Genomic DNA, 11,071 nt, shown 5'->3' on the forward strand with positions numbered 1-11,071 from the left:
CGGGGTTAACGATGCAGATCCCGTGCTAAATGGGGAAACACTAAGGGAAACAATTTAAACCCTCCGTAAATTTTATTTGAAAATTAGCAAAGAGCTACTCATTCATAATTCCTAATTAAAACGGCTCTAATTAACACCAACGAGCACTAGCTGGCCCCCACCTGTGCCTGTACATGCCACTGGGGATGCAGCGGCCGTGTGCGGAGCTGCCCGCAAGTGGCAGGAGGGGAGATGGGCAGATACTCGCTGCCGCATCTATTTTGGGAAGCGATGCTCACCTGAGCTGGGCGCTGCCACTCACGGCCAGGCGAGCCGCCAATCACTGAATCTACAGGCGGCTCCTTGCTCCAAGCTGCTGAGAGCAGAATCTCCAAGGATTTCGGAGTGGTGCCTTTTTTAAAAATCAGTTTGTGGAGAAGGGTCTAGAAAGTGTCCATTCAACTGACACAGGAGCACAGCAACCTCTCCCTTCCCACTGGAGCTGTGACATCTTCTATCCCAGCCGCCCTTGAGTCACTGCAGGTGAGTCTGCTGGCTGGACCATGTGGCTGGAGGGGGTGCAGGGCCCCAGCTGCCTAGAGCTGCCCTCGCCTACCGACTGTGTGGCCCTGCCCTCCAGGTGAGCCAGGTCATGCCTGTAAAGGCCCACTGCCCATGCGCTTAGGCACGTGAGAGGATGCATAGCATGGGGTTGAGATGAGGCCACTGGCAGGCACGAGCAAAGGGGGACATAAGAAACAATGGCAGATCTTGGGCATCACCCCGGCGTGGGTCAGGAACATTGTCTTGTTTACCACCGATGTCACTCAGCCATAGGGCTGGGGTCACGCACTGTGGAGGGGCAGCTCCAACCCACAGCGGCTTGTGGGGCCTGGTCCCCACTGACTTACCCCTGGACACAGCCCCTCAGCAGACCGGCACAGGATGTGGCTGCTGCAGCGGGAGGAGTCAGCCAGCAGGAGACCAAGGCAGGCAGTGGTCAAGGAAACCAGAGCTCCTGCGCCCACTAGCGCTGAGCTGGGAGGCGTGAGTAAAGCCCTGTTCACAGTATCATAGCGTATGACGGAGCTGTGGGGTGTGTGTCAGCCATGCAGGGGAGCCTCCATGCCTTCCTGGACCTGACCCTGATGTCACAGTTGAAGCTCAAGCTGGAGCTCTCACCCAGTAGGCTGCACATTTCCTGTCACCCACCCTTGCAGGTGGACTGCCAGCAGGCCAGAAGGGATGCCCAGGATGGACTCCCACCAGCTAGCCCCGTTCAGGGCAGGTGGTCACAGGGAGGCCAGTTTGGAGACCTACCCTCAGCAGCCCTGTGGCACCAGTGGCCAGTTGTAAAGGCTATGGAACTGAGATGAGAGCAAGGCAGCGGTAGGCAATCCGGAAGGTTCTGCTGCCAGAGTCTCAGGCCAGGGAGAGAGGCCAGGCTGCTGTGACGCCTCAGGGCTTGGGGTCCTGCCCTCCCTAGCACGGCTGCTGACCCTGAAGGGACTATGCAGGCTGGTGGTGCCCAGGCCTGGCAAAACCAGATCCCACTGGTCAGCCCCTCACAGCTTCACAGACATGCCCCAAAGCACCCAGCTCCCCAGAGGCTGTAACTGACACAAATGGGCCTGTCACCCATCCACAAAAGTAAACCTGTCCACAGCCTGCAGTAGCTGGCCCTGGAGGGTCCATGGCAGGAGGGATCAGGCAGGTGCCCAACATGTGGTCTCAGCGTGAGGGGCAGAGTGAGCAGGCTTTGAACGTCTGGACAAAATACTGCAGACACCAGTGTAGGCAGCTGCAGTGAACAGGGTTTGGCACAGATCAGAGGCAGTGGAGACAACCAAAGAGGACCTCCGCACGCCCACCTGCTAGGGCAACGCCAGTGACCCAAACCTGATGCTTTGACAACCTTCTGACCCTGGGTGTGCTAGGGATCAGAAATAAATTCATCCTGACCACTCATAAGCTAAGAGGATCCGTCCTCTTCCTCCCACAACTAGAAAATTGTCTTTTTCTGTTGTAAGAAATATACTGTGGACAAAATCCACAAAACTGATTTCTTAGTAAAGCGACACACCAAAATGAAACTCTTGGCAAGATATTTAATGAACACCCACAAGACACCGCTGCATGCAGATCACCCTGGCCATGAAGCGGCGAGGCTGATGCCGCCACAGCACTGGCATTCCATACAGTTACTGTAAATTCTCTCGGATTTGCATGATTTCAGGGAGAGAAGCAAGATTGCCCTCTGCTGGCCCCCAGGGGGTCACACATGCCCTCTGCAAACTCAAGGACCGGACAGGGGAGGTTGCTCCCAGGCCACTGTGGACACCCAAGTCCTGTGAGGAAACTGCCTGCTCAGAGATCTCCCCCGGCTGGTGCTAGCCCATCCACACAGCAGGCTGCCATTGGCAGGCAGCTGGGTCACCAAGCAGTGGACACGGGTCAACGCCCACTCTCAGTTCTAGGCTGGGACCCAAGTGGCCGCAAACTTGGTTTTTCCCTGAGCAAGGGACACAATATTCCTTTTATCCCAGTGCTTCTTTTGAGGATGGGGAAAGTTTAAAAGTTGCCATCTCCCAGCTTGGGGTGGCATCTGAGTTCAGAAACTAGGTTCAGCCCCAGGTTGGGCATCTGGGTTCAGGGTCTGGGGTCCGAGTTCGGATTTCCTGAGGGAGTCGTGCAGCTGGTGTCTGTTTCCTGGTTCACCAAAGGCGGGAAGTTAGGATGGCCGCACATGGGCAGGGATCGTAGGCTGGGGGCTGCTGTAACGAGCCCCAACTATGATAAAAGGCGAAGTCCAACCTCACTGGGTACAGCCCCGTCCTCACCAGCAGTCCCTGTGGACGTCTGGCAGGACACCAGCCCTAAGGTTTCTCCAGATACCAAGGCCCCAGTTTCCATTCCACGCTCATGCACCTCTTTGATGTCCCTGGGCAGCCACTGTGCCAGCTCCCTCTGCCCTCTGGCTGGCATGGACATGTCCAATGCCGCCAGTCTCTGTGGCTCCAGGGCTGCTGCGCAGCTTTACCCTCAGCCCATCACCAAGTACCCCAGGAACAGATGCCCCTGTCCAGCTCCAACTCCATGCTCCTTGTTCAGGGAGGCGGGGACCTCCTGAGCCCTCAGAAGACAAGTTCCTTTTTTCACAAACCACCACAGTCCAGCAGACAGCCACCCGAGAGATCTTTGAGAATCCATTCTATCTGACTGTGGTGACTGCCAGGACAGGGCACCCTAACCGTTGGCGACTCCCTAGAAGCCCCGCCCCCTTCAGTAGGCTTGGGGGCACAGGTTGCTGCTTTGTGGCTTTTGGAGACACCCTTAGCACGTGGGGTGCTTAGCACCTCAAACCCCTGGCCACAGTGCAGGACAATAACGCTCCGATGGCCTGGAATGTCGTTACACCAAGCAACAGCGCAACTGGAGCCCCCAGGCCCAGAGCCTCTGCTTAGCCCCTGGCTCTGCCTCCCCCACTGAGGACCCTCAGATCCTGCCACCCGCTCACCCACCAGCCCCTCTGTTGATGGGAGAGACTGGTCTGAGGCTCCCACTGTCAGTGAGGAAAGAACCGGAACTCGCTGAAGCCCTGGAACCTGCTTGCTTGGCGGCTGAGCGAGCCCTCAGGCCCCACCACCCTCGCGCCGACCCCTCACCCTGACCCCTCACCCTGTGCCTCTGCCGGCCTTCAGGTTCGATATCGAGCTCCTTGCATTTCCTCAGAGCCAGCTCTAGTTCCATCTTCAGGTTGATGGCATGCTTCAAGTGTCCACCGTGGGTCCCTGCACGGGTAAACCGCTGCAAAACAAGGGGGCAGGTCAGGAAGGCCCTGGGCATGCACCAGGCAGCCCGTCTCTGAGCACACCTGGGACACAGGATGAGGGCGAGGGACAGAACCCTTCAGGGTCCCTCCCTCCCCCACAACCGGCACTCTCCGCACGTCCTTTCCATCCTGCAGGCTCCGGCCTTCCACGCCCTCTGCCTGACTCCTGGTCCAAGGGGGACATGCCTGAGGGCCAGGCCTCACCTGGACCCAGGAACACACGGCGGGCAGGAACTTGTTCCGGATAAGCTTGAGTGCGTCCCGGGCAGCATGGACCACATCAAGGTTGTCCTCGTTCTCCTGCACCTTCAGGCTGTCTGCAACAAAGCACACTGAGGTCACCAGTGGGACAGCAGCCTATGTCTCCCACAGATCCAGGCAAGGCAGATTACAGGCAGAAGCCACACAGCCTGTGAGGAAACCTGCTGACACCCACTCCCCGCCCCCTTCCTGGCCAATGTTTTGTGATTTTGGATAAAGAAACTCTGGCTTAACACCAAAGCCTCTCTCCTCACAGCAGCTCCACTTCCCACCCAGGCTGCAGCCACCCTCCCCCATCCTTCCCCCAGAGGACTCACCCTGCCCCACTGCGTGCACACAACTCCCCTCTCCCACTGCCCTCACGACCAGACCCCTGCCCTTGACATCAGGCTCCTCTAAGCTCCTGGGCAGCCGCCCTGGCCAGTTCACCAGCCCCACCCACCTGGCCTTTCCTCTAAGGGGCTACCGTCTTCTGCAAGGACTCTGTCCCATGCTCCCTCACCATGGAGCTCACAGTCTGGCAGGTGGCCATGTATTTACGCAGGTGAGGCGGTCACACAGGAGTGACCATGTTGGAAACAGGCAGCAGCCACTATGCGCCAGAGAATTTCTGTAGCACCCTCAGGTCCAACCAAGGCACTCTTGGCCCTCAGAGCTGGCAGAGCCTCATAGAGCATGGTCTTACGCCTGCCTCCATTCTGGTGAAGGGATGCCTGCTGCGCTTGTGCTCTAAGGAGCAGGTTCCCCAAAGACGGCCATTCAAAGCCATTTATGTACCTAAAGAGCCCCCAACCCCTGTGCCCACAGCCCACACGGGGAGTGCGTGGTGCCTGTAAGGGAGCTGGCCAAGGGAGATGGGGAAATGGCGACCCCCCACCTCAAGGTTGGAACGCTGGGTCCGTGTGGGGCTCGTGTGTCGCCATCCACGTCATCATAAACATGGCGGGAAACCCTTTCTTGATCCATTTTCCTCCCAGGCAAGAGAAGGTGGTGCCTCACCCCTCACGGCCAAGTGTGACCCTGACAGACCTGTGGTCACAGGACGCCCAGGTCACTTGCGGTGATGGACTTCACCTGCCCACCACACCACAAGGAGGACCACATGGGGCAGGAACCTCAGGACCTACCAGCCTTGAGACCCCTCCTCACCCCAGCCCCTCACTCTGACCTTGGGGGTCCCAGCTCTGCTCACAGCCTCACTGGAGTGGGGGCTGCTGTGATAGCATAGCAGAGAAGTCCACAAGCTCTCAGAAGTGTCCCTGTGGCCAGCCCGTGGGGTAGGGGGGAGGCCAGTGCAGAGGCCAGATGGGAAGGAAAAACCCAACAGCGCCCAGCCTGGCCCCACCTGAGGAGGCCCCTGCAGGTCCATGGCTCACCCTGGGCCAGGCACCAGTGAGGATGTGGCCTGACCAGCAGCCCAGAGCCAGGTGAGGGCATCCAGCAGCAGCCCTGGAGGCTGTTACCTGAGGAGAGCTCTACATCCAGCGTGTACTTGTGTGAGCCGAGCCCATGGCTCCGCACAAACTCTTCCCGGTCACTGTCCTCCTCCTCATCATCTGAGGGGTCCCCTGGGGCTGTGTGGAGAGGCTGTGCCCCAGTGCCCACGGCTCCTGCATGGCGTGCAGAGGCAGGCAGGTCCTTGCTGCAGCACGGCTGCTCTTCGTCCTGGGAGTTGAGGGTGCCAGACCAGCAAGGGGCTGCCCAGCCTAGGCTCGAAGAGCGAGGGGCACCCTTATCAGACGTGCCAGCAGCCTCGTCAAGGAACTTGGCCTCTGGGCTCGGGCCCAAGTCAAATGGCACCAGCAGCCTAAAGCAGTTCTCCACTTCTGTCAGGCAGGATCCAATTTCTTCAGACATTTCTGCCACGAGATTGGGACACCTGTTTATTGTCATACTGAGCAAAAGAGCACCATCTCACCCAAAACCGTGCCAAGAGCCCTTCCCCCCAAGGGGTCACTTTTCAGCACCAAGTGGGCAGACAGTCGCACATGCTGCCCCCACTTCCTGGACCCTCCTTTCTTCCCAACACAGAAGGACAGAGCCCTGGGTGCGTGTAGCATAGAAGCACTCTAGCTGCTTAATAAACCACCCGGCTCCGCAGCTGGGTCTGAGAGGTCATCTCTTGGACACCACTGGGTAACAATCTCAGGTCTGGACGTATTTGTGCCTGAACAGCTCGCTGGGGCATGTTTGAATGCTGCCACGGGAAGAACCACGTGGAGTGGCTGGCCAGGGCTGTGTCCCAGTGCAAGGCTAAACATCCTCCCTGGGACACGAAGATGGCATCTACACTGTGCGTCTCCCTGGGGCAGGACCAGCTCTCCCTCCTGGTGGTCTCACAATCCCTGGGCTGCAGGTGCCTGCCTCGTGGGCTCCTCAGAAGTGGCCTCTGGTGAGGCCACACCCAGGGACATGGCGTGTCTGTGGGAAGCTCTGGGGCACGGGGAAAGTCCAGGACCTGCAGTCTGAGGACGTGCGCCGGGCAGGCGGTGGTGCGCCGGGCAGGCGGTGGTGCCCCAGCCTGTCTTCCACCTCCCTCACACCCTGGTTGTGCCCATACAAGAAGGGACGACTGCCAGGAAGTAAATGATGTTTTTTGGGAGGGAGCTGCTAAGAGCAACTGGGGCCACAGGATGAATGGGCAAGAGGGCCTTCAGCCCTGCTCTGATGCTCAGACCACTGCCTGGATGTGCATCAGCACCCCCAGCGCCTCTGCCCAGGGGTCCTCTCAGTAAACAGTCCTGGTCGGACATGACCACCAGAGGGCGCAGGAGAGGCGCAGAGGCCAGCCAAGGCCCCTCCAGCCAGGGTTCTCAGGAACAGGCCTGGGAGGCTAAGCAGGTGCAGCTCCCCCAGCCTCAACCATCTCTGCCCATCTCGGTCCACTGTGACCGGGAGGATGAACGGGCTGGACCGAGGGCTGTGGGAGGGAACCTGCCTTCCATCTCTCGCTCGGCCTGCTCGGCTCTTTCCCTGCAGACTTTATCCAAGCGCTTCTGCTTCTCTTCCTCCCTCTTCCTTTCTGCCAGAGTCCGAGCACTCACATCTTCAAAATCCACCTGAGAAACAGAGGATAAAGAACACAAAGAAAATGAAAGTAAAAACCAAGTCTAACAAAACACACACGAGCATCCACATGCAGCCAAGATCTTCAGGAGTTAACAAGTTCAGTGTTTTAAAACAAAAGGAGGGCTGGCCCGGTGGCGCACTGCTGCAGTGCGGCGCTTGGGAGTGTGGCGGCGCTCCGGCTGAGGGTTCGGATCCCATGTGGAGACCGGTTCCCGCTCACTGGGCGCAACACCGAGGGTTGCGATCCCGTTACCAGTCAGTAAAAAAGACAAAAAAGAAAAAAGGAAATACACTTAACTGTGCTGTCTGATTGCAGGAAAGTCAGCACATTTTTCCAGCCCCAAGTGTGACCCAGGTGAGAAAGCAGTGTGTTCACTCTGATTAGCAGGCAGGGGGCTGCTGACTGGTCCCAGGGCCTAAAAACACTCCCGAGGGAGGCGGGGCACTCCATGGGCCACGTGGACAAAGCCTCAAGCCTGTGGGTCTGGGCCACCTGCACTGTGGAGGCCTAAGTCTCTGTGGCAGGTGGGGCAGGGGGTGTAGTTGGGTCTTGGCAGAGGCAGGGTTGGGTTTAGGCCACAGCAGAAGATGTTCGTGATGTTCAACATGCCCAGCACTAGCCAGAGCCCACGGCAGGAGCCAGGTGGGAACCTAAAGTGCAAGGCTGGGACAGATCCCAGAGCCCAGGGTCCACTGTCTCAGCACGGGCTGCCTTTAGGAAGCTGAATTCCACTTTCACGGTACACCTTGCGGACAGATGGAGAGCTAGTCTGCAGGCTCAGCCCCACCCACGCAGGAGCGAGCCTGTACTCCTCCTCTCACAGCTGCCCCTCCCTCTCAGGGAGTCCCCAACCCCACTTGTTGGCTGCTGTCAGCCCCGCCTCCTCCCACACCCCAGGGCTGGGTCAGCAGCCTTGGTGCCCAGGCAAGGTCAAGCAGGCCCCTGCCACCCAGTCTCCACAGGAACAGAACCCTCTCCCACCCGCAGTCTGCCCTCCTCACCCTGGTAGCCAGAGTCTGCAGACAGCACAGGGCAAGGGCCACTTGCCTTTTTGTTGTGTCTCAGGAAGTGGTAGCCCAAGGCAAGCTTCTTATAGGCCTCACCGAACTTTTCACTCCACCCCTGCACGGCCCGCATGGCCGCCCGCCTGAGCCTCTGGGCTGCCTCCCTGGGCGGTGGCAGGGGCTGCCCGTGGTCCGTGCCCAGTGTGAGCTCCAGGAACTCCTGGAAGTCGGAAATGACCAGCATCCTGAACTGGTGAGACCTGGCGAAGAGTTCATCCACGATCTGGAAGGCTGAGAGGCGGATCTCGGCGTGCTCCTGCTTCAGCTGAGTCATCAGCAGGTGATAGGCATGGCCGAGCTGCTCCTCTGAAGACCTGGGGACATGAGCTGGCCTGACCCAAGTGCCTGACGCTTGAAGGATAGCTAACTAAAGGCTCTGTGTGCAAGGACACAATAGTCACATCTGGCAGAGACTACAGCTGCCTCCCAACTGCCCTTCTCCCTTCCTTCTAGAGCAGGGTTGGCAAACTACTCCCCAGAGCCAAACCACCCCTCCCGTTTTTGTATGGCTCACAGCCAACAATGTTTTCTACATTTTTAAACGGCTAAAATGAAAGAATACTTTGTGACTTGTGAAAATTATGTTAAAAATTGTCAGTGAAATATTACATCCAAAACTATGCGAAAAATTATGTCAATGCCCATCAATAAAGTTTTACTAGCACACAGCCCATCCATTCATTTACACTTACATTAGCTGCTTTCTCAGAGTCAAGTAGCTGCAACAGAAACCTTACAGAACATAGAGCTTAAAGTGTTTACTAGCTGGCTTTTTCCTGCTCCCTGCACAAGCACAACAGACTGTTTAGCTGGGCACCTACTTCCCAGTCTCCTCCTTCAGGGAGTGAGGGGAAAGGCCTGCAGAGCTCCTGGGGGCCAGCATACCCTCAGCCCTTCCTGGTTGCTCTTCCCAGCTACTGCCCTCTGTGTACACCATGAGCACTGGGGGTTTTCTGGGGCAGGGAGCAAAACCTGATGTGAGCTGCAACTTTTTATCAAAATGTGAACACTTCATTATTCAATAATCTACCACTTAAATTCTCCCGTTTGTAAATACAGGACACAAGACAATGAGCGACCTCTGGCTCATGTTCCCAGCGTCTGAGAGAGAGGAGTTTTGCTTCCTCCCCGAATCTCTGGCTGCCTAAAGGTGCTCAACAAAGATCCCAGCCAACACTTTCCTCGGAAGGAGAGACAAACTGGGATGGGCATATTCTAAAGGCAGACAGAGAACTCGCCCATCTGCAAACTCTAATCTTTCTGCCTTCACATTTTTCAACACTAAAGAAAAAGATGTGCGCTTATCTGTACAGGATGTTTGTGCATTCCAGGATGCACAAGTCACCCATGTGCTTTGTCTCACATGCACATGCGGATGAATGCACACAGGCACCTAATGTGTTCTCCCCCACGACCAACACCCCCACCCTGGGACCACTGTCCCAAGAACATGAATTCCTGTCACAGCCAGGCATCACAAGACCCTGGGAAAATGTCCTGAGTGTGTTCCTTTGGTGGTTCTTTCCCAGGCAGAGGAAGATGATTGTGGGGGCAGGCAAGGGACAGCTAAGATATATGCATGTGGGCAGAGTGCTGGACCCGAGGGAGAGCCCCACAATCTCCGAGGTATGTCATGGGCTCACTGTGGATTGAACCTCCTCCCCAAAGTCACTGAAGCCTGAGCTACGTGGTAACAGTGTCAAGAGGGTGGGAAATCAGACTATGGCAATGTTGAAAGGTGGGATCGGTAAGAGGTGACTGGATCTTGACATCTGTGCCTTCGTGAATGGATGAGTCCACTTGTGGACTGGTGGGTTAACGTCTCAGTGGGAGCAAGTGAGCACGTTAAGGAGCTCTTGCTCATGCTGTTCTCGCCGTGTGATTGCCTCTGACCCACGGGACCTGCAGAGTCACCACCCAGAGAGGCCCTCCCAGATGTGTTCCCCGGACACGACCTCCCGCCCGCAAAGCTGTAAGAAGCCAGTCTCATGTTTTCAGCACGTGACCCAGTTTCAGGTACTCTGTTATACAGACTGTCACGCCGGGCCTGTCAGTTACCACGAAACGCTGAACCTGCAGACATACTTGCAGATCCTCTTCAGTGCCTTGGTTTTCTCAGGGTCCAGCTGGGGTTCCCCCGAGGTCGTGAGCTCTTCCACCAACTGAGAAAGCCTCTGATCCATACCTACGACACGCAGTGCGGGCGCGCTAAGTTTCCGCCGGGACCTCCCGCTCTGGGTCCGACGAGCCCGCGCTCGCTGAGTTCCACCCTCTGCCGGTCACCGGGAGTCCTCGGCCGGGCCCTCACCTGCTCCCTGCGGCGGTCCCCGGGCGGGCCCAGCAAGGCCTCCTCAGCGACAAGCAGGAGGGGCTCCGGCCCTGCGCTCCGACCCGCCCTCCCCGGCCGATCGCGGCCGCCCGTTCCCTCACGCCCCACGGGACGCAACGGCGGCCGGGCGGGGACGGCGGGCGGCCTGTCACCCAGGGGCCCCTGCCCTGCGACCGCGGCGAGGGAGAAACCTACCGCGCAACCTGGCCGCTCGCCTGGCCCCGCCTCTTCCGCCGGAGCCCACGCCCCCTGCCCAAGAGCTCTACAGCCATTGGCTTCCCCTGATCAAGGCGGCACGGGAGCGGAAGTCGGCGCGGCGACGGCCTCACTACTGCGCGACGCCGACGCTGCCTCCTTCGCCCCGCCCCTTCCGGCAAGAGTCCCGCCCACCTCGTGTCACGTGCCGCCGAACTCGGCTGCCAATGGCTCGCTCTGGCCCTGGCGGCGAAGGCGCGAGGGCGCGGTCGCGGTCTGTGCGGTGACGTGGGCGCTCTCTCGGCGGGGCGGGGCAGCCCAGGGAGAGCGACGAGCAAGAA

General features: G+C 58.3%; 1 protein-coding gene across 1 annotated transcript in view; it reads right to left on the reverse strand.

Moving 5' to 3' along the window:
* The window catches only part of UVSSA (UV-stimulated scaffold protein A), a 44,113-nt gene extending 33,712 nt beyond the window's left edge, over positions 1-10,401 (reverse strand). The window contains exons 1-6 of the mRNA XM_008569216.1: positions 10,292-10,401; positions 8,190-8,520; positions 7,011-7,131; positions 5,536-5,931; positions 4,016-4,128; positions 3,658-3,786 (exon numbers count right to left, since the gene is read on the reverse strand). Of these exons, the coding sequence (XP_008567438.1) occupies positions 3,658-3,786; positions 4,016-4,128; positions 5,536-5,931; positions 7,011-7,131; positions 8,190-8,520; positions 10,292-10,389 (1,188 nt within the window). The 5' untranslated portion in view covers positions 10,390-10,401. The remainder of the gene's footprint in view (positions 1-3,657; positions 3,787-4,015; positions 4,129-5,535; positions 5,932-7,010; positions 7,132-8,189; positions 8,521-10,291) is intronic.
* Between the last annotated feature and the right edge of the window lie 670 nt (positions 10,402-11,071).

Source organism: Galeopterus variegatus, unplaced genomic scaffold, assembly GCF_000696425.1.
Source record: "Galeopterus variegatus unplaced genomic scaffold, G_variegatus-3.0.2 Scaffold26, whole genome shotgun sequence".
Taxonomy (NCBI): domain Eukaryota; kingdom Metazoa; phylum Chordata; class Mammalia; order Dermoptera; family Cynocephalidae; genus Galeopterus; species Galeopterus variegatus.